We start from the raw sequence: 22,499 nt of genomic DNA, 5'->3' as shown, positions 1-22,499 counted from the left end.
TTGTTCTGTGCTCTGGCTCTACTGAATCTCATTGCATTTTGTTCTGTGCTCTGGCTATACTGAATCTCATTGCATTTTGTTCTGTGCTCTGGCTCTACTGAATCTCATTGCATTTTGTTCTGTGCTCTGGCTCTACTGAATCTCATTGCATTTTGTTCTGTGCTCTGGCTATACTGAATCTCATTGCATTTTGTTCTGTGCTCTGGCTCTACTGAATCTCATTGCATTTTGTTCTGTGCTCTGGCTCTACTGAATCTCATTGCATCTTGTTCTGTGCTCTGGCTCTACTGAATCTCATTGCATCTTGTTCTGTGCTCTGGCTATACTGAATTTCATTGCATCTGTCCAGCCCTTGGGCTGTTGCTACGCCCTTTGCTCTGCCTGGTGCTTTTCCCCATCTCTTTACACCTCCTCCCATTCTTCAGACTCGTAGGAATCCCACAGTGTTACAGACCAGGGTCATCATCTTCAGGAAAGCATCCCTGGCCACCGGCTGCTTCCCACCCGACCTTCCCCCGACCCTGACAACCCAGGACAAGCCCCCTGTCCTTTTCTTCCCTGAACTGCAGCCTACTGGGGGCAGGGACTGCATCTGGCCTCATGGTTCTGTTTCTAGCCTCCACCAGAGCATCTGACACATGCTAAATTCTCAGTGGACAGAAGAGAGGGCCCAGAAGTTGTCTGAAGTATATGTGGGAATTGAACACATGAGAGATGTGACACTCCAAAGCAGAGAGTGGGTGGCTTTCAGAGATGGCTTATTCAACAAATGGCCCATCTCTTAGCGGTGTCGAAACACAGAGGCCACCTCGATTTGTCTTGCAAATCAGGTGCTGATGTTATGTAACTTCACGTTCCTAACTCCACCCAAGGAGAGTGACAGCTTTCCAGTCTAGCAGCTCAGCACAAGCGCTGGCCTTTCACACCTGTTCCCCATGTTAGCCTTGTTTTCTATCCATCTTCTGCTTTCTCAGTCACTTCCAGCCCCAGCAAACTTGCACCAACCTGCCTGTCTGCCAACTTCATTAGCAAAGGGCCGCCGAATGCCCAGCATGGGGGTGCTGTTTACCTGTACGAAGGCCCCACTGAGTAGCATCTGGGCCGTGAGGTGCCTCCTGAAGTCAGACCTCCACTCTTCCCTAGACGTCCCCCTGGAACCACAGTGCCTGAGCTGCCCCACTTGGGGCTTGCTGCATTCATTCGCTCTCTAACTCTCTCTTATTCCTGTGGTTGCTCAGTACGGAGGTCAAGTCCTGGTGGGGCGTCTTCCCTCCTCTTCAGCTGTGCCTCATCTGGTGGTGATCTGAGCAAGACTTCCACTCTGCACTCTTTATCCCAGTGATTCATTCGAGAAGCAGCATTCACTGTTCACCTTTGTGCCAGGAAGGCGAGGGAGAGCATGACACAGGTTGCACCTCCTCAGAGCAGCATAAAGTGCTAGCTGGGATCCAGTGCTGCTGGTGTTTAACAGGAGTCAGCACAGCGTTGTAGGGGGCACTGACGGAGCTTCCTGGAGGAGAGGGCATGGACGTGAGTTCTCAAGGGCAAGAAGGGATCTTTGGGAAAAGATGGTGGACCAGCACAGCTGGAAGTTCAGAGGCGAGAGGGCATGTATGTTCAGGAACCAAAATTGAGTGTGGGGGAAGGAGTCAGGCAGGGAGGGCCTTGCCTGTCCAACAGGGGAGCTTGGCTTTTCTTTTGAAGGTTACAGGAAGCTGTGAATATTACAGAGAAGGCTGTGGGCTTTGGAGGTTTTTCACTTGGCTTCAAATTCCAGAATCACCTGTTACTAGCTGAGGGCTCACATCGACTCTTTGAGCCACCCCTTTTCAAAGGGATGCGATGGGAATCCCCTCACCCTGCCTTCCTCACAGGGCCCCATGAGAATTACAGGAGGTATAGCATCCACAAACACTCTGTAAACTGGGAGGGGCCTACCTGTTCAGGTCATTATGAGAAATGACTGTAAACCAGGGGGCAAGTAGTGTCACAGGCTACAGAAGAGAAAGAAGGAAAGGAAGCATGAGCCAGGAGAGATGTTTTTTACCTGCAGGCCTTTGTTGAGATTTAAAGATGGAGATACACAAGTGTAGCAATGGACACAAAGCCATGCCCATACCCGCGTACATGTATACACACATATCACATCCATGTATGTGCACAATATTCATGTACACACACACCCATAAACCTCCACATAAGCATGGATATCCATGTAGACATATGCAAATATATGGACACATACAGACCCATATACATGCATATGTACATATACACACATGGACACACAACTGTACATACAGATATATACATGAACACACATGTACACACATGCACACCCATGTTCCTGCACACAGGCATGCACGTGTACATAGCAAACCCTCACACACGCCCCTCACCCCTATGCACACTGCCTGCATCTAGCCTTCGATTGGCTCCTGTCTTTGCATCATTGCCTCTCCCATGCCTGATCTCATCAAGTCGTGCTCATCATGGTGCTCACTACATTCTCTGTGGTGATGATCTTGACAGTGGCTGTGTTCTCCTGGTGGCTTTCTGCATTCCGTCCACCTCCCCTGAAACACGGAAGGCTGGATCTGGATCTGGGGCTGCCTCCCAGCAGGTTCTGAGAACTGATCCTGAGAACAACAGGAGTGCCAACAAGAGGAGAAGAAAGAGTGGCTTCTCTGTTCATTTCCTGAGCCACAGCCCCAGGTGCCTTCCCTTTCAAGGACATTAATGACATCTACGAGAGGGCTGTTCTCCAAGACATGGTTTAATAAATAGGAACCTGATTCAATTTATTTAAAAATGGATTTGAAACATGAAGGGTGCCTGAAGCGAAATGACCTCCTGGTGGTGGTGGCGACGGTGGCAGAGATGTCGGTGGAGTTTCTTTCCCCTGAAAAACATAAAGGATGATTCCTGTCCTAAAGAGACCACCCAGCTGGAATTCCCGAAGTGAAGGCAGTTCATCTTCCTCCCAGTGCCTGACGGAGGGCACAGCCTTGCGGGAGGGCACTGGGAATGTGGGCAGCATCTAAAGGCAGCTACGTTGGCGGCAGCTTTGTTTCAAAGGGATGCAAACCCAGTAAGAGGTTAACTGATGCCATCCCACTGTCATTTTGGTTTTTCATTTTAGGGCCAACGGGTTTTATTTTAGATTCCTTTATTCATCACTTATTTATGTGTTGAGAGCTAAGTTCAAATAATTTGGTAGGTTCTGCGTGGTCTGATGAAACCCTGGAAATTCCAATCCCCTGTCAGGACTGAACAGGAAGGCGGCCCCAGCCCCTCTGCAGAGGCATATGGGGAACTTGGGCACCAGGAGGTTCTTCGCACCGTGTTTTGAAAGCTGTGATGTGAATTTGTGGTGTTTATCATATTCCAGCAGCAGTTTAAACAATTGTTACTTTAAATACCCAGCTAGTAAGAACATTTTCCCTTTCTCGTTGCTACCTCTGTGGGATTCAGCCATAAGGTTCAGCTCTCTCTCCTCTTAATGAGTCTTTGTTTGTCATATTTTGATGTCCTTGAATGTGTCCTGGGGCTGTTTCAATGTCCTGGGGAGGGGTGTTGGTGCAGCCTCTGACACAGAAAGACCTGTGTTAGGGAGTTGGGTTTCAGAGGCTGTGGGCCAGGTTATACACTAAGGTCAAGTGTCCCCATGGGCCACTGCCTTCCCCACAGTCTTCCTGTTTGGCAAGACACCTCCCCATCAGTGTCCAGGATTCCAGAAAACGTGTGTCAGATGAGGAGGGGTTGTCTTTCCTGCTTCAGCCAGCCTCCGGGCATTTTTGAGAACATGTTTCCCAGGCAGAGGGTACTTTGACAGAGGAGTCCATCAGTGTCTTCTCATTAGAGAGGAAAGAGAGGAATGAAAAAAGACTGTGCTAGGGTCAAATGCAGGAGGCCAATGGGAGAATCAAGAAGATTGTGTGGACCCTGACACTGCAGCCTCCTGCTTGGCCAAGCCCACAGCTGTGCACAGTGGCCTGGCTGCTGGGACCATCAGGCTCAGAGGCCGGGCGGAGCAGGGGGAAAGCAACTACGTAACTCCCCAGGACCCAGTGGGTGGGCCGAGCCCCCCAGGGCAGCTTGTCATCCTCCCCTGAGTCCGCCTCTCCTCTAAAGCTAGGACACTAAGACTTCTTAGGGTGCCGTGAAGACTAAGTACCTAATACACGTAGACTCTTCACACAGCACCTGACCCACAGCAAGCACTTCTTATCATTCCAGATTGTAATCTCAGAGCCCTAGATCTGTCCTGATGATGATGTCTCCATCATCATCATCATTGTGTGTTTACTGCTTTCTTTGTTCATCCAGGGATGGTCCCAGCTACTCTGGAAGCTGAGGCGGGAGGAACTCTTGAGTCCAGGAGTTTGAGGCTGCAGTGAGCTGTGATTGCGTCACTGTACTCCAGCCTGGGTGACAGGGTGAGACCTTGTCTCAAAATAATAATAATCACTACAACTATTATAAATAATATTGTTATTCCGGGGAAAATCTACTTGGCGTTCGCCCCTGCCCAGGTGCCATGCTGGACATTCTGGCTCTGTTCTCCCAGTAACCAAAGTGCTGTGTGGCTTGGTGTGAAGTTGCCTCGTGCAGGCTGGGGAATTTTGCAGACTAGAAGTCAAAAAATCTGTGCTCTATTTCCAGCAGTGTGGCCCTGGGCAGTTTATTTTCTCTGAGCCTTGACTTCCCTTCCATAGAATAAGGTGATTGGACCTTTGGGACTTTTGGAGCCAAAAGGGACTCTTCTCCATAGACAGTGCACCATCTTCCCTACTTTCAGATCATCTGGGGGGCTCCTGCCAGACAGAGTTTGAACCAAGGGCAGGCAGCAGCTGGCCCTGGAGTCCGTGGCTGCTCCAGATGGTTCTCTTTATCATCACTTCCAGGTTCTACACGTGGGCAGTTCTACAGCTATAGGTCGGTACAAAAACTGCAGTTACTTTTGCACCAGCCTAAATCACCATCACCTACTATGTGCCTACCAAGAGCGTGGCACTGGACTGGGCACGGAGGAGCCGGTGCTGTACTTGCTTCTGGGGAGATCTGTGCAGAGGTGGATTGTAATAACCTTTGTGCACTGGCTCCTCGGGGCACCCTTGGAGCCCTGTGGGAGCAATGCAGGACCCACCTTCCTTAAGGAGGGTGTCCTGAGCTAGAGGAACTTCTGGGATTTTCTTAAATGTTGGGGGAAGAAAGCTTAACCTGAGAGGAATGGGTTTTATGAAGGAAGTGAGGAGAGGAGCTAGAGGAGAAGGAGAAGGCAGGACAGGCAGGGGAGTAGGAAAAAAGTGAGACAATGAGGCAGCCAGAGCCGTAGCCACTGCCTGGCGCACCGCAGAGGATCCATCAGCGTTTGCTGGATGAATGGATGATGATGGGTTAAAGCCAAGGAAGACATGGGGTCTCAAGGGGAAGCTGCCTTTTAGCACGAAGAGAGCCCAGCAAAGTGCCGGTCCTGACAGTGATCTTGTCCAGACTCCAGAACACTGGAGACAGCGGAACAGCAGAACACGGTGCCTGATTCAGTGAATGATTTCTGCGTCTCAGGGGTTAAGGGTTTCTATCGAGCTATCTATGCTGCTGCTGATTTCTCTGATAGATGTGTTAGATACGGCATTTGGGGAAAATGGAGTACTCATCTCAGGGGATAATGACACTGTGAGCGCCATATTATTTCTGTGGTGAAGAACAATTTTAAGCCTGTGCTAATAGATTAAGCGACTAGAGTGATTATTTTGAACAAAGAGAGTGGTTGAGAGTTCTACAGCCAGCCTGAGACTAATCAGGAGGAGTAAAGAGTGATAATTTAATCATATCAACCCATAACATGGGATCCTGATAGTGGCTGTCACACTACACCAGCTGAAGGAGGTCTCTGAACCACCCAGACTAAGTTCCAGCTTTTGCTACTTTCTGGCTTTTTGACCTTACATAAGTCACGAGGCCAGGAGGAGCTTCAGTGTCCCCATTTGTAAAATGGGAACACAAATGCCCAAGGCATAAGACATTGTGTGTAAAGAATCGGGACAAGGCATGGGAGAATGTTCAGTAAACTGCAAGTGGCTGGGTGGATATTGGGTGCCGTGGGAGCAAGGAAGGAGGTGCATGGTTTGTAAAAACTGCATAAAAGCAAACAGAGTGTGATCATATACCATGAAATGCACAAAGGGGGTGCACTCTGCAGAAAGCCTTATGAACCCCTTCTGTAAAGCAACCCACTCTCCCTCCTTCGTCCTCTCTACACGTTAGCTTTTTGTGACGTGGACATCTGTGTGGGCAGCGTCTGCAGGGCCAGCAGAGCCACTTGTGAACACTGGGGAGAGTGTAAAGGAGGCCCAACAGGAGGCTGCAGGGGACCTTCAGGAACCCTGCGTGTCTTGGACGCTCAGTAACACGACAGGGCAACAGCGTGCCTCCCTGTCACATTTGTGCACACCAGGAAGCCTGCTCTTCGCAGGACTTGTGAAATACACATCACCATTGCCTCCATCGCTTTTTCTGGTGAATTAAGCCCAAAGAATGACATTGGAAAACTTTTTTGTACTCTGATAATTAGCAGTGGGTGAATTTCATGGGGATTCTGTTGGACAAACCCTGGAGGCTAAAAATTGAAAAAACAAAACAAAATAAATGGAGAAGGGTTATCTTTAAATAGATTTAATACTTAGAAAAGATACTGTGGGCAAATAAATAAATATTTAGAGGGCTAATGAGAGAGGCATACTTCTCAGGAGGGCTTCTCATGTTAGGCAAGTTTTGATTCATAAATGTCACAGATTGGATGACGCAGGGCCTTTCTTTGAAAACCTTTTGTGCCTTCCTTTGTAAAATAAAGGCTCAGTCTGTCAGCTGATGACCAAGGCTTTTCAAGATCCGCCTGCGAACTTCGTTTCAGGCCTCATCTGCTGCTTCTGCCCCAAATGCCTTCTCTCCTGTGACTTTTGCACAGCCCTGTTCATGCACTGTTTGACAGACATCCCTGAACGCCTCCCACTTGCAGACGGAGGTATGATCTGGAGCTCAGGAGTGGTGGCTGGAGTCTGGCTCAGCCGGGAGTAAAAGTGCCCGGGGGGTCAGAGAAGAAGTCAAGGTGGGAGACCCAGGAATCCTCCAGGCTTTGTGATGGGCAGAAGGAGAAGAGCAGTGAGCCACCCTGCAGTCTGAGAGAGGGCGCGGAACAGAGCCCAGTGCTGGGGAGGAGAGTGGTGAAAGCAGTGAAGAGCGTCTCATGCCGGATGGTAGAGGGCACTCTGGAAGAGTGAAAATGGGACTCTGCCCGGTGGGTTTGGTGACTGGGAGGTGGCGGTGGCCTTGGTCGGGCTGTAGGGCACACGCCTGTTCTTTGCTCACTCTCTTCTCTCGCCTGTGATGTCCTTTCCCACCACAGACCCTCTGTGGCCAATGCCACCTTCCAAGAAGTGGTCCCAGGCGCTGCTGCTGCAGAGTTACTAACACATCCTTTACCTTCAGGTCAAGCACGCTGGCCTCCTCTGCGGCGTCTATGGGCAGCAGCCATTTCCAGGCCAGCGAGGTACCTCCTGCTTCCTCCTGGCTGGTTCTGAGAACTTGGAGTCTGTCCCCTGTGCTGCCAGGGGACAGGAGGCTGCAGCCGCTGCCCCTAAAAGGCCTGGTCCTGGCGTGGTTCTCCTTGTCCTTGGCAGTGATTTCAGCCACTGTCCGTACTTGGTCATTGTGGTGTTAGTGTTTTTAAAGGGTGGGAGTTTTTAGCCAGTGGAAAATTTCCATCAGTGAAGGAGTCACTGTCCTCTTTAGGGTTAGCTTCGGTGGCAGTCAGTATGTCCACAGAATGGTGCCATGACCCAGAGCCTGTGTTAAAGTTCATGGATGGGTTTGTCTCCCTGTATTGTGTGTGGTCTGTTTACCTGAAGTGTGGAGGGCTTGTTTGCACATGTGAAGCCCTGGGGACCTGGGAGTAAACCATCCCCATCCCCTCACCCTTTCCTTTGTGTGGCATTTACTGACAGGTAAGAGGAGAAAAGATTAGCTGCATGTTGCCTTCCCTTTCCCAGTCTTCTGTCAGGTTCTCTCTTGCAAAGTGAAATAAATTAATATTTACTTCTAAAATCCTGGTTCATGGTACATTTTCCCAGTTAAATGAAATTGAAACAAATAGGAAAAGATGAAAAAACAGATCTCAGTTCACTCTAAAAAAACAAATCAGTCTAAATGTATTGATAGTTTCCACTCAGAATAGCTCTCCCAGCTCCGGGTGAATTCTATCAGTCCAAATCAAAAGTTCCTTCCAATCCATAATTTTGGAACCTCCAGAGCTCACCCCAGAGGAACCTTTTCCATTTTTCTCTCTGAATTAAACATGACCCACCTTTTGACACAGCCCTTCTCACTCACGGAGACTGGAATAATCACAGGGTCAGGATGAGACCCTCCAAGCCAGTTGAGCCGTCCCCAGAGAGAGTGCAGAGTCAGAAGAGGTGGGGAGTAGAAGGCCACCCAATGCCAATTTGCAGGCCAGGAAAGGAACCGGACATGTTGTGAGTGGGACCTCATGGAGGCTGCCCGAGCACACTTTACACCTCCTGGGAGTCATGGCTCCCCGGTCCCTATGCACATCCGTATGCCTCTCCTGGGACCCCAACACTGGCACAGGCTGCCCCTGCAAGAGCCCAGCTACTCCACAGCACAGTCATTCACTGTGCCCTGTGCCTGCACCATGAGACTCGGCTTCCTCAGAGGACTGTGGTTTTCTAGTGCACAGCGTGGCATCTGACACCTAGTGGATCATCAGTCAGTAAATATTGAGCACATGCTGTGTGCCAGGCATTCAACTTGGCTCTGGGGAAACAGTTGTGACCAGGCAGACATGGTCCTGCCCTTGTGGAGCTTGCAGTCTACTGGTAGCTGGTAAGATGACAAAAGTTCTGTAGAGTGAAAGAATGAGTGATTGACATGCTAGAATACCTTCTTCCAGGCAGCAGCAGGTATTTAAGAAAGTGTGGTTGAGGCCGGGTGTAGTGGCTTACGCCTGTAATCCCGGCACTTTGGGAGGCCAAGGTGGGTGGATCACTTGAGCTCAGGAGTTCGAGACCAGCCTGTGCAATGTGGAGAAACCCTGTCTCTACCAAAAATACAAAAATTCATTAGGTGTGGTGGCACATACCTATAGTACCAGCTACTTGGGAGGCTGAGGCAGGAGGATGGCTTGAGCCCAGGAGTCAGAGGTTGCAGGGTTGCAGTGAGCTGAGATGGCACCACTGCACTCCAGCTTGGGCAACAGAGTCAGACCTTGTCTCCAAAAAAAAAAAAAAAAAAGTGTGGTTGAATGAAGGGATTAAAAGGTCAGTACTGTTATTGAGCACCCACTTTGCATATAGAATCTCCTTCTATTCTCCCACGAATCCTCTGAAGAACACGTTTTAGTCCCTGTTTTACAGATGAGTAGACTGAAGGTTGTGGGCAAAAGTGTCTTGCCCAGGCCTCGTAGCTTATAAATGGTGGAATTGATGCTCAAAGCCCGGTCAGTGCAGGACAAAGCACGTGCTCGCCCCACCTTGCCATTCAGACTCACCTGGAAATGAATGGGTGTCCCTGACACCCCTCTGTAAGTCTGAAGACTCTCTTATCCTCCAGCTAGATAATTCCAGGCCCCTTTGCTTTCCTCTTGTGCCTGTTTTCTAATCCTTCACTCATTTTTGCAGCTCTAAGGTCTCAACTCCATGTCTTTTGTTTCTCATCTCAAGATCAAAGACAGTTGTTATTTAAAAACAGCCCAGAGCTGGCAGCATGAGGGATGTGGGTTATTAGTACCAGCTGGCATTTGGTCTTGCCTGGAATCTGGCAGCTTGGAGCTTCAAAGAAAGGCCTGGCCATAGAATCCATGAGGTCCCATCCCCTGACGGATACCCAGAAGGCTCTCCTGTCCAGCCCTGTGGCAGTGATTTTCCACCAGCAGGCCTTCCCCCAAATAGTTAAGGCATTAGTGTTGCTGGACGGACGACACCTGGGGAAAATCAGGCCTGCCAGGCGTCTGCTCCTTCCTAGTGTGATACAGATCTTCACACAGAGGCAAGCTCCCTGAGTGTGGAAACACAGAGAGCCCAGGATAGACGTAGTGCCTTTATCACTGCCAGATGGACCAGCTATAAATTTCCAGGAGCACCCCCAACCCCTACCACTGACACCTGCAGTAACTAACCCCCACCATGCCTTCCAGCCCTCATTCTCTAGGTAACCCCACACCTCCTGGAAGCCCCAGGAAGCAGCTTGGCATCAGAAACAACCTCGGACTCTGGGTTTGAACTTAGGTTCCACCATTTGCCACGGCTGGGGACACTGACCACGTTGCCCTACATTGCTGAACCTCATTCTGTTCAGCTGTAAAATGGGCATGAGAGCAAGCACAGCCTGGTAGAGAGGATCCGTGGAGAATGGACATGCTCCCGCAGTGCACTGGTGGCTCCTAAACTGTAGTCGTGACTTTGTTGTTACGCTGGACCGGGAAGTAGGCGCTGGGTGACCTTTCTCTTGCCCTCCTCCCGCAGGTCACCGAGGAGGAGCCCAGCTCCAACCACACGGTCATGATCCAGGAGACGGTCCAGCAAGCGTCCGTGGAGCTTGCCGAGCAGCACCACCTGGTGGTGTCCTCCGACGACGTGGAGGGCATTGAGACGGTGACTGTCTACACGCAGGGCGGGGAGGCCTCGGAGTTCATCGTCTACGTGCAGGAGGCCATGCAGCCTGTGGAGGAGCAGGCTGTGGAGCAGCCGGCCCAGGAACTCTAGAGGACGTGTGGCATCGGATGGCCACAGGGCGGGGCTGCCAGGCTCTGCAGGCACCCAGGGTGGGGAGGCCACCCTTCCTGCCCTACCCACAGAATGGTGCTCTCTTTGCCCTCCCTGCCCAGCAGCCTGATAGGACTCTCCTAGTCCAACTTGGGGTGGGCAAGGCAGTCAGCATCACCAGCAACACCACAGGACCCTCACCCCAGCATAGACACACACCCCCTGACCCTTACCATCTGCTTCCTGAAAGACTTCAGTGTCAGCTCCCCTACACATACCCCACACCTTCACCCATTGCTTCAAGATTCAAACAGAGACTCCCAGTCCCCCTCAGCATCTTCCCTGAATCACAGCCCCAGCTCCTTGACCCCCATCTAGGTGCCAAATGTTCATCTGCAACCGCTGTGCAGTCTGGTGAGATGGAGACAGCCATCACATAGAAAGTGACCGTACGGGTTTTTAATCACTGCTGGGTGGGGTTGGGGTAGGGGGATTGTCCTGGCTTTGTCAACAAAGTCCCACTTCCCCGAGTATTAAGGGCCCTTGGTATCAAGTGAGGTAAATTCACCCATCACAGGGTCTCGCCCTACCATCCTGGAATTATTTCACTTTTAAGATAAATGCACTATTTCACTGTTCACCTCCCATTCTAAGGAGGTGAGGTGGATGGAATAAAAACAGTTCCTGTCTGAATGCTTTGGTTCTTCAGGCGGGATGGCTTACATTTCCCCTTCCCAAGTTGAAATCTTGGATTTGGGGCCCACCCAGAAGGACCCCATCCAAACCCAGGCCCTTAAAATGCAGATGATGGTGCTCTTTCCTCTGCATTTCGGTTTGCTTTGGAAACCTTTTGAGATTAATGATCTCACCTTCCATTTCCTGGCACCCAGCATTTGATTTACTGCCAGCCAAGAAGTGGCAGTGCCCTCTTGTCCACTGTGTATTTGGGAGGAACAATGCAATGACCATCAGAGGTGTCATAACACAGGACTATGTGACCAAGGTTTCTAGTCTGGGTGCTCAACATAGATGCCGTATGTTTGGAACTCCTGCTCTGTGCACGGCATTGTGGGGGCATTGACTTGAGTCCTGATACACCCAGCCTGGCCCTGGGGTGTCTTGACATCTTCAACATCTGACACCCTGAGGTCAAGGTTTGTTTCCTCCGAGAACCCTTTCTTGCAATGAAATCTGATGCAGGTTTAGAAGCAAATAAAAGAGTAGCCACCCTGTTGAAGAGGGCAGAGTTCACTTGGCCCTCCCTGTTACCAGCCCTCTCACCTCACCCCAGCAGGGCCTGAGGGTACCTCCTGGGAGAAGCTTAAAAGCTGCTGCTCTGATTCAAGTAGAAAAGTGACTCCTTGCCTTAAGCAAGGAAGAGGGAGAACACTGCTGACTTGGGGTGAGTTAGGGAAAGCTTCACGGTGGAGGTGACCTGTGATAGGGCCTGGGAACCTAGATGGGCTTTGCACCTCCAGGGATTGGGGTGGGAGGGAGTGGGAAAGGAATTCCAAAGAAGAGTCACAGCGCCCCCTGGGGCGGGCAGTGTGGGAGATGGACTTGAGCCGTGAGAATTTGTGTTTGGCTGGGAGCAACTCTAAAGGGAAGGGCAGAAAGATCAGCAGAAGCCAGATCCTAGAAGAGCAGGGATGTGAAATGATGGATGTGGATTTTACTCTGGAAGCTGTGGGGCAGGCAGTGGCATTTGATAGAGGAGGGGAAGGGTGAGGAGGTCAGGGTGGTTCTCCAGAATGAGACATCTTGCCCATGCATCGGTGTGGTCTATGTTGAGATAGGTGAGTGCCCAGCTCACAGGCAGAGGACCTGGGCTCAAACCCTGCTCTGTCACTTATCCACGTGACCTTGCCATGCCACCAGACCTCTTAGCCTTAGTTTACCCATGTCTGAAATGGGTCCGAGGATAATCGCTGACTCCTGATGATTAAAAGGATTAAATGAGTGAAGCCCCTGAAGCTGTTAGCAGTGTCCTGGCCCACACTCTGGGGAATATCACAGATTGCTTGTATTCCTGGGATGGGGGTCTTAAACGTGAGTATCCCTCACACTCCTCCCTCAAGGGCATAAGGTAGTGGGAGGGGGGGCCATGAAGATGGCCTGGGAGGACTCCCGGGGTGTGCTCCGTGCTCTGCGCAGCCTGAGTGCGGAGCCTGCCCTGCCTGGACACACAGACCCTGTGTACTTCCCTTCCCTTCCTGTCCTCTTGGATTACGAGGAAATGCAGGAAGCTGAGGTGAAGCATTGCCTGTGGTCCTGGCTGACCAGGCCTGGTAGGTGTGTGGGTGGGGCAGGCAGGAGGCCTGGTTCTCCGTGGTTCTTTCCTGGGGAGCTGATGCTGGGCTCAGAGGGGAAGCTTTCAAAGCCAGTGGTCCATTCATGTGACTGTGAGATGGAGCTTCTCACTGCTCCCGACCCCCTTGGCTGTTGTTTTCGGGTGCTTTTTGACTCCAGGTGTTTTTTGTGTCAGGCAAGGTAAAAGCTTGTGCTAAAAGGCTGAATTCTCTACCTCCCTGTTTTAGAATGTGTGTAAAGTACCTGCTGTGTGCCAGATACCATACGAGGCCCTTTCATGGGCATCTTCCTATTCAGACTTCCTGTCCATCTGTGTCTTCCTAAGACTGAACACTGGCACTTCCATAGAGCTTACTCTATGTCGGGAGTATGGGTGTTCTCATCACAGCAACCCAGTGAGTTTGGTGCTCTTGTTAGAATTTTATTGATGGGAACTGTTAGCATGGGGAGGTTAAGTAACTTGCTTGAGGTCACACAGGAAGTGGCAGAACCAGGAATTGAGCCCAAGCAATATCTGCACTCATAACCAACGTGCCTTCTGCTAACTCTTTTCTTGCTTTTACAGCTGAGAAGATGGTGGCTCAGTAAGTAACCTGTTTTGGGGGACACTTGAGGCTAGAAAGGGATGTGTCTGGGACTTGAACGCAGGTATGAAGTTCTTGTTCCCCCAGGTACTTTTTGCCCTCCCTGTGCCGTCCTGTCTCCCTGTCAGCCCTGACACCAGGTAGGCAGTGCAGGCCCAGGACATGGAGGACAGAGGCGAGGTGCCAGGTTGGCTACAGGGAGCTGAAGTCCAGGGCCACGTGGCCAAGTGTGAGCAGAAGTCATTGCAAGGACAAGAGACCCAGGGCTGGTCCAAGGTCAGAGACAGGGTGGAGGCAGGAGCTGGGGCCCAGCCCAGAGTGCTCTGTAATGCTTGGGCTGGGGAGGAGGCCGAGGCAGCATACAGCTGGCCTAGCCCTGGGAAGAGCCCTGGCACCTCCCACAGATGCATCTTCACAGATGACACCCACCTCGCACGTGGATGGGCTTTGCCTCTGTCGTGTGAGCTGGCCCCCATACTCTCATCTACTGAGGAAGGGGAGAAGGGCAGTCTTTGAATTAAAGAGCTGAAGCACAGGCAAGACAAACCTGGCCCAGCCTCACTCTTAGCAGGTGTGTCAGTTTGGGCAGGCTGGGCCACCTCTCCCCCATCAGCAATGGGGGTGGTAAGGTAACAATTGCTGAGAGGCACGAACGCTCCTTGTGCATCAGGGACTTGCAAAAAACTTTCTGTTCCTTGAGTATTTGCTTCTCAGGACAGCATTGGGAGGGGTGGGTGTTGTCATCCAGTGCATAGATGTACAAGTTTATCAAATAACCGTAGTGTTAGAATTACTGGGATAATGTTTGTGATGTGCTCAGCACAGCCTCTGGGGTGGAGGAGAGGCTCCTGCCCCACCTAATAGTGCTCAGACATGAACGTGACCTTGAGACCTGGCTGTGCAACAGCAAGTTTGAGACGCGTTAGTTGCTCTGAGTTTTGCATTTTTGAGGAGAGAGTGACTCATTGTATAACCTGTATCTACGGAGCTAATTTGACAAATTAATTTTTCTTGTAATAAGTATTTAAAATTCATTAACTGTGGTCACTGATGATTTTCCCCTTGTTCTTCAGTTCCATCTTTCAAGGCTGGAGAAAAAAGACCATTTGATTCCAAATCCATCTCCCCTCTCCACCCCTTTTAAAATTCAAAATGAACTGTCCATCCTGCCCTTGGATGAAATCCAGGATTCCATCAGTCTACCCACAGTGGGAATACTTTTAGGTCATAGTGGGAAATCTTTGGGAATCAATTAACTAGACTAACACTCTGCTGGAGGAAAGGGAAAAAGTGCTGAGGGGAGACTTAATTTACCATGCATCACAAAATTTTCTAAGTACATCATTTTCAAGTCAGCTCAGCCCTTCTCTTAGCCATGATGGGGACATGTTTGGGTTTGATTTTTAAAATTCTAATCTATCACTATCACCATTCCTGCTGCAATTTAAGGCTTCGGTGGTTTGTGGTAGATAACAGTTGTTATACTTCCTGCAGGCTAAGAAGGCAGTGATGGTTTGGTTTATTAACTATCACAAAGCAGACAAAAGGGAGAAGAAAGGTCTGTGTAGACAGAAGAAGGTTGTGTCAGGCCAGAGGCAGCGGGGGAACCAGGCTGGAGAGAGGGGCCCCAGCTGCCTCCCCTCCTCCATTCTGCACCTCTTTCCTGAGCATCCAGAATCAGACCTATGGGTCATAGAGAGATGCCCCAGACATCAGCCCTGGCCCCAGGGGATTGTCATGGGCCAGGTGAAACTGATAAAGGAGCTGCAAGGGACAGAACTGCCTGCAGTGAACACTTAGGTCACATGCAGGTACCTAGAGGGCAGTTGGCCTCAAGAGACAGATTCTGCAGGGCGTGGGGGAAGGGTGCTCACCCAGCTTCTGTCCTGTGTAGGTCATAGTTATAGCATTATTGACTGTAATAACTAATAGAGTCCACCCAGTCGAGGCATATCTAGAAGCCTATCAGCTGGCACTCTGTAAAGAAGAAGTGTGGATAATCCCAGCACTTTGGGAGGCCGAGGTGGCCCTCAGAGGATAGGATGGACAGTTCATTTTGAATTTTAAAAGGGGTGGAGTGGGGAGATGGATTTGGAATCAAATGCTCTTTTTTCTTCAGCCTTGAAAGATGGAACTGAAGAACAAGGGGAAAATCATCAGTGACAACAGTTAATGAATTAACCCAAGGAAGGTTAATTCTTACAGTCCTTGTGAGTATTGTCATCATTTGTATTCTATAGTAACCAAGGTCAAGAGTTCGAGACCAGCCGGACCAACATGATGAAACCTTGTCTCTATTAAAAATACAAAAATTAGCCAGGTATGGTGGCACGCACCTGTAATCCCAGCTACTCAGGAGGCTGAGGCAAGAGAATCACTTGAACCGGGGAGGCGGAGGTTGCAGTGATCCGAGATATCACGCCACTGCACTCCAGCCTGGGCAACACAGCGAGACTCTGTCTCAAAAAAAAAAAAAAAAAAAAAAAAAAGAAGTGTAGCTATGTCGTGAGCGACTGAATCGTGGCCGTGTCTGAGGTCAGAATCCCAGGTTGGAGTCATCGGTTCACCCCGTAAGAGCTGGGAACATCGCATGTTCTCTCTGAGCCTCAGTTTTTCCATTTCTAAAATGGGGATCACAGTAGCGCTTTCCTCATCAAATTGCTGTGAGGCTTCGATAAGATGATGCATGTCAATTTTCCGGCATGTGCAGGCATCCAAGGAGGGTTAACTTACAGTCCTTGTGAGTACTGTCATCATTTGTTTTCTATAATAACCATGTTGGATGCATGAATGGCAGAACAACCTGGAGGGTGAGTTCCCTTGCAGGAGCCCCAGAGGCTGGGGGAGCCTGGAAGGGACTTCTCCATTTGCAGTGATCAGGAGCGACGGTCAAAGAGCGATGTGAATGCAGAACGGAGACTACGAAGCAAGGCCAGAAGGCCAGGGCCGGAGGGACTGAGGGAGACAGTCATGCTGCTTCATTTCACAGATGAGCAAACTGAGGCTCCAAGAGGGAAAGGGGCTCGCCTGATGGCACAGAGCAAGTGACTCTCTGAGACACTCCTGCTTGGCCCCATTAGTGAGGCGTGTGTCTTCAAGGGTCTGAGATTCCTGCCGCAGTCCCGGGAAGGCTTGTCCATGGTGCTTCACCCTCTGAGAGTAGCCTCCTTCCTGGCTATTGCTGACTCACTGCCCAGACCTTTCAAAGAGACACCTGGGAAGGGGTCATTACAAATCCACCCCCACTACAAGGACAAGCCCCTCCCACTGGGGGGGCGCTCAGAGAGAGGAGCAGCAGTCACTTTCATCCTGAGCCCACTCAGTCCTCCCTTCAGTGTGATTCAGACACCAGGTGTCTGCGGTGTTGGGAGCTCTGGCAGCCTGCAGAGGGAAGGGACCCTGAGCCTTGGACCCTGCTGGGCCAGAAGTCCACCTGGCCCATTAGAACTTTAAAACCTGTCCCACAGTGCCTTGTTTCTTTGTGGTAAGCAAAGATTTTCTTGGAATATCTACAAACCTAAAGCTATTTTTTCCCTCTGTTCTTCCCCTTATCTATCCCTGACCTTCCTCTGTAAGTCTTTAAAGTGGGAGGTTGATACTGATCTCCCAGTAGAGGGGACGGCTGTATGAGAAACACACATAATCACACTGGCAGAGGATGCACGCCTGACCCGTAGCAGCCACCAGCATCCCACTCCTGGTGACAGAGCCATTTCTCAAATGGGGGCTGATCACATGGAGGGCTGAATCACCTGCTCCCCTCATGTGGCATCCCCACTCCAAACTGCTCGGCTCCCTAGGTAACACAATGTTTGCTGCATCTCTAGAATTTAACATGTCTCTTGGAGGTATTTTCAGGCAGCCAAAATCTACAGGTTGAGTGCAGTGTAACTGGGAGATGTTCTATGACTGAAGCCCTAGGAACTGTCAGGCACCTTGAGTGTGCAGAGGGTGATCACACATGCTGCAGGCCAGACAGAAAGACGAAGAGGACCAGTGTACACACTCTGCCTTTCATGTTCAGGTCAGGTTCATTAACAGTGTTTATTCTGCCCTCATGACACCTGGATTCCAGAGGCTCAAAAGATAAAGCTTGTGCCAGTCACAGACCTTCCACCAAATCCTAGATGTCAGGGAGGGAGGACTGGAGGAGGCTGTGGTTGGGAGAATGTTCTGGGCTAAGAGGAGCAGGGAGGAGGAGAGTCCCACAGACGCTGGAAGCTAATGTGCTGGGCACGCCTGCCAGGAACCCTGGATCTGAACAGCAGCTCTTAACTTTGTAGGGCCGCTCAGCTCTGCGGGTTCTGATGCAAGCCATAGACCTACCCCCCAGAAAACTGTGTACACACACAAAACTTAAGCACAGTTGTAAGGTGTTCATGGGCTCCAAGTGAAGGATTTTTGTTCTGATTTAAATTAGTTGTGCAGCTTTGGGCAAGTCATTTGAGCTGTTGGCACTGCAGCTTCCTTCCATTGAAGGATGGCAATGACAGTGTTCCCTGAGTGCTGATTACGTCAGCCTCAGCCGCGGGGGCTCCCCCACCCAAGCCAACCTACCCCAGCTGGGTGCCAGCAGAAAGTGGATGTGGGGGACTCATGGACTGCCCTGAAGAGCAGAGGAGTGTGGCCCTTCTCTGCTTCTCGGATGGCCCCACTTTACAGCCTGGGCGGTGAGAAGAGAACAAGTTTGAACTCAGAGGAACCTACATCCATCCCTCAGCTCTACCAGCTGTGTGCTCTGGGACACATCGCCTTTGATTTCAGAGCCTCAGTGCCTTCTTCTGAAAAATGGAGGTACTAACATGCTTACAGCTGTTGTATAAGATCTGTTACCTGCCTAGCACCTCACCTGACCCAGAGCAGGTGCTCACCTCAGTATGACATCATTTTGTAGGGAGCCAGGAGCTGTGGTCTCTTTCCCCATCTCTGCCATGGACTCTCTGAGTGACCTTGCATTGTTTGGGCCTCAGTTTCCCTGGCATACAGTCAGGGGTTTGGGGTTGGAGGATCTCCGAGGTCCCACCCAGCTCTCATGCATTGTGGGTTGGTGTTAGCCCTGGAGAAGGAAGGTGTCAACTCAGTATGGAGGAGTCTGGGATTGGGGTGATGGATATGGAATGAAGCTATGTTCTCCAGCTTGCTGGCTTCACAGCCTCAGACAATGCTCAGTCTCATTGAGCTTCAGTTAGCTCGTTTATAAATGGGGATGTTTGCACCATCTGTAGAGTTGATACAGTATTCTACACCTTGTCATCTAGTATACTTAGCACACAGCATGTACTCAGTATTTGATAGCTGATACTACTCTGTTAGCTCAAAGACAATGTTTTGGTTTTTCGATCCTTGACAGAGGATTCTTGATAGAGTCATGGCCTTCTGCAACCATGTAGGGTTTAGCAAATGTTTTTGGTAGAGCCAGGCAGATATTTTGTTTTGTTGGCCATATGGTCTCCACCACAGCTATTCAGCTGCACCATTGTAACATGAAAGCAGCCATAGATAGTATGCAAATGAATAAGTATGGTTGCGTTTTAATAAAGCTTTATTTATAAAAATAGGTGGTGAGCCAGGTTTGGCCCACAGGCCATAGTTTACTGACCCCTGTCCTAGATGCTCTGATCTCCAGGGCCAGACTCACAGAAATTTCCAGGGTATTTGTGTTTAATTTGATTTCCACCAACCAAGCACTTTTACACTCATAATCAAATTTAATTTTTACAAATGGCATGCCATTTTAAAGAAGAATAAACTGAGGTCACTGGTTGAAGAGTAGAGACCTTTCTGCTATGATGGATGGGAGATGGGAGGGGATGGGGTTAACCAAGATCTTATTCTGCCCCTGGTTCTGCATGTGACCCTAGAGGCACCCCTCTTTGCTCTGCGCCTCAACTTCTACTGTGTGGAAAGGGCTTTGGGAATGTGGCTTATCCTCTTAGCACCTTTGTATCCTGAGATTCCAGACCAAAGTCTCAGGGAAACAGCTACAATCCAATCAGTTTTAGCGGCTTCTAATTCTTTTAAAGCTGCTCTGAGGAAATGAGACATTATTGTAAGGGGGAAGATCCTTTAATTAAATTGCTGGGAAATTAGAAGGATTGAGTGATTGAAACGCAGGGTGGAGCGGAGGCCGCAGCTCTCTCTGTGAATTAATTAAGAGGCTGCTCTGTTCCCTGCTCTCCCTGATGGTGGATACCAGGGGTCTGACCCCCAGGGACATTCAGCAAACCCTTTGATGGGGGGCTGGGAGAGTCTTGTCTCCTTGCAGCAACCACTCCCCACTGGGTCTCCTTTCTCTCCCCCACTCCAAGCCACCCTCCTGTTCCTGCTGCGCCCACAGCTGATGGATGTTCTCAGGATGGGCCAATCTTAATTAAGTTGTATGATTTTTCTCAAGCTTGCAAAAGCAATTAATGCTTCCCGCCCCAGCCAGGGGTGGGGACTCTGTTTGGTTCAGCTGCCTTCCTGGCGAGGCTAGGGAATGTCCTAAAATTCAGACTCTATGTTGGTATTTCTGAGCTCCACAGATCCCACCCCTCACACTCCAATAGATCCACTCAACCCCCAGCTCCGGTCAGGGTGGGATGTGAATTTAGACCCAGATTGTCCTGTCCCTACCTGTGGCATCCCAACCTCAACACAGAGCGCCTTGCCTTTGTCCTGTCCTGGCCGTGCAGGGGTTGCCTCCTGCAGGTGAGATGCACTCTCCACTTCCCCAGGCGGTAGACGGAATATTCTGCTTATTGTTTTCCTCACTGACTCTAGCACATTCCATCTAATTTTTAAAATGTACCCAGTATTTACTGAGAAATTCTGTCCAGAGACCTGGGCACCTAGAGCTGAACATGGCTCCATCCAAGTCCTCACTCAGGCTCCCAGATCACTGGGAAATGACAAAACCGAGTAATGCCTAAAGGTTTCTCCAAGGGCTGTGGCAGCCCTGAGGAGGGTCAGGCGAGGCTTCCTTGAGGTGCTGGGCCTTCCCAAGCCAAGTCCTCCAAGTTGTCCAGGATCGAGCAGATGAAGGATATGGCACACACAGAGACCTGGAGGCCAGCGAGAGCACGACCCAGGGGAAACAGTGAGAAGGAAGGAAACAACACAGGCCTGAAGAGGCAAGAAAGAAGTCAGACCAGGAAGGCATGCAGAGAAAGGGGATAAGGGAGGGCATGGGGGAGCTTCTTCAGAAATCCAGAGTGACTGTGGGGCTTGGTATATCCCAGCTGGGTGGCTCTGAACACAGCACAGCCTGAGTCTCTACCCCTTCCTTCCCATCAGCCCCCTAACACCACCCACACAGCCACTCTCCTTAGCCCATGACTGAAGGTGGACTCTCCGAGGCTGCTCAGGGGAACCTGAGGCCTAGTCCCACGTCACAGACCATTTGCTCCCATCTGTGGTGAGAGGAAGAGCTGCTCCAGGCCAGAATGAAAGTTGGCCTCATCACTCAGAGTGCTGTGCATTCCTGTAAGAGAATTTCTGTGTGTTTGTTTTGTATTGAGACATTCTCAGTGAAGGAAGCAGGGAAGCAGTGCATGGGTTTCTATGCTTCTATGTTGTCACCTGCACCCTCTGCCCTCATGGCCCAGTGGTTTGGGTGGCATTGCCATAGAGGGCAAGTCACATGTTTCTACACAACCTGACTGTTGGCCTGGCAGTGCCTCCATCCCCTTAGGGAGGGCTGGTGGGCGAGCTCACTCCACCCCTGGCCCTTCGTTCCCGCTGGTCCCCCTGCCTGGAACACTCTGCGCTCCTCTCCTCTGCCCCACCTGCAGTTCCCAGTTACCCCAGTGCAGACTCCTGTGAGTTCCCAGAGCAGTACCACCGTAGGACTTGTTACAGTTAATTATAGTGGCCTTTTTCTAAAATGTGTAGTAATTTCACAAGCAATCCACGATAACCTTCTCACTGTAGACAGTTTAGACTGTAGAGATAGGATTTCCCTTAACCACCTTCCAGAACAGCCCCATGAAGCATCTGTCGGGTGTGGTTTACTATATTATATTTATTCATTTAATAAATATTTATGGAGGACCTACTCTGTACTGCCATTACTCTGTGTCCTAGGGATATGACATTCTATAAAACTCAAAGGGTTTATAGACTGAAACTAAAAGCCAGCATGCAGATGAGATTAAAATTCGTTAAATAATGATTTGTGCTCTGTTGAAAAGTAAGGTGAGAGAGAGAAGCTGCTGGGGAAGAAGTGTTATTTCAGATGGAATGGTCAGCCACGCCTACCTGGAGTGAGGGCGTGGGCAGACACCTGGCCAGGGGCCACCAGGTACAGGCGCCGAGGCAGGGGCAGGCACAGTCTGCTCATGGGGCACTGGGAGGCAGGTGGCTGCACACACGGAGGGAGGGACAGTGGGCAGCACAGTCAGGTGGAGAGTAGCTGGAGAGAGGATCAGAGACTGTGTGTTTGGTTCCCAGTGAGTTGGGAGCCTGTGCAGGGTTGGGAGTGAGGAGTGGCATGAGCTGACTTACGTTTTGAAAGGAATGCTTGGCAGCTCTGTGGGAAATGGACCTCTTTTCAATGCATTTTTATGCCTACATGTTTTATATATACATATATTAAATATAAATACACATAATCTTTGTATCTTTCTCAAACATCAACATTGTTACTCATTGTTGCTCGGCAACCTGCCTTTCAAGATCCATATATCTTGGAGAATGGAGAGCTTGCTACAGGGCACATTCTTTTTAAACTGTTGCATGCTCTTCCACAGACTCCTTGGAGTTTAGTTAACTCCTCCCCTATTGCTGGATATACATTGGGTCATTTCTTTTTATTTTAACTCCTATAAATGATGAGGTATCTCCT

General features: G+C 50.2%; 1 protein-coding gene across 3 annotated transcripts in view; it reads left to right on the top strand.

The window, feature by feature from the left end:
• The window catches only part of ZFAT (zinc finger and AT-hook domain containing), a 233,381-nt gene extending 221,907 nt beyond the window's left edge, over positions 1-11,474 (top strand). For 2 of the 3 annotated variants that reach the window (XM_031014020.3, XM_055348046.2), the window contains exon 16: positions 10,542-11,474. In XM_031014020.3, coding sequence (XP_030869880.1) covers positions 10,542-10,781 — 240 coding nt within the window. In that variant the 3' untranslated portion in view covers positions 10,782-11,474. The remainder of the gene's footprint in view (positions 1-10,541) is intronic. The other variant, XM_055348048.1, reaches the window with a different exon arrangement.
• Positions 11,475-22,499: the final 11,025 nt, after the last annotated feature.

This window comes from Gorilla gorilla, chromosome 7 (assembly GCF_029281585.2).
Source record: "Gorilla gorilla gorilla isolate KB3781 chromosome 7, NHGRI_mGorGor1-v2.1_pri, whole genome shotgun sequence".
Classification (NCBI taxonomy): Eukaryota; Metazoa; Chordata; class Mammalia; order Primates; family Hominidae; genus Gorilla; species Gorilla gorilla.
Note: the sequence above shows the minus strand (reverse complement) of the source record. Positions and strands in the feature narration are given on the sequence as shown.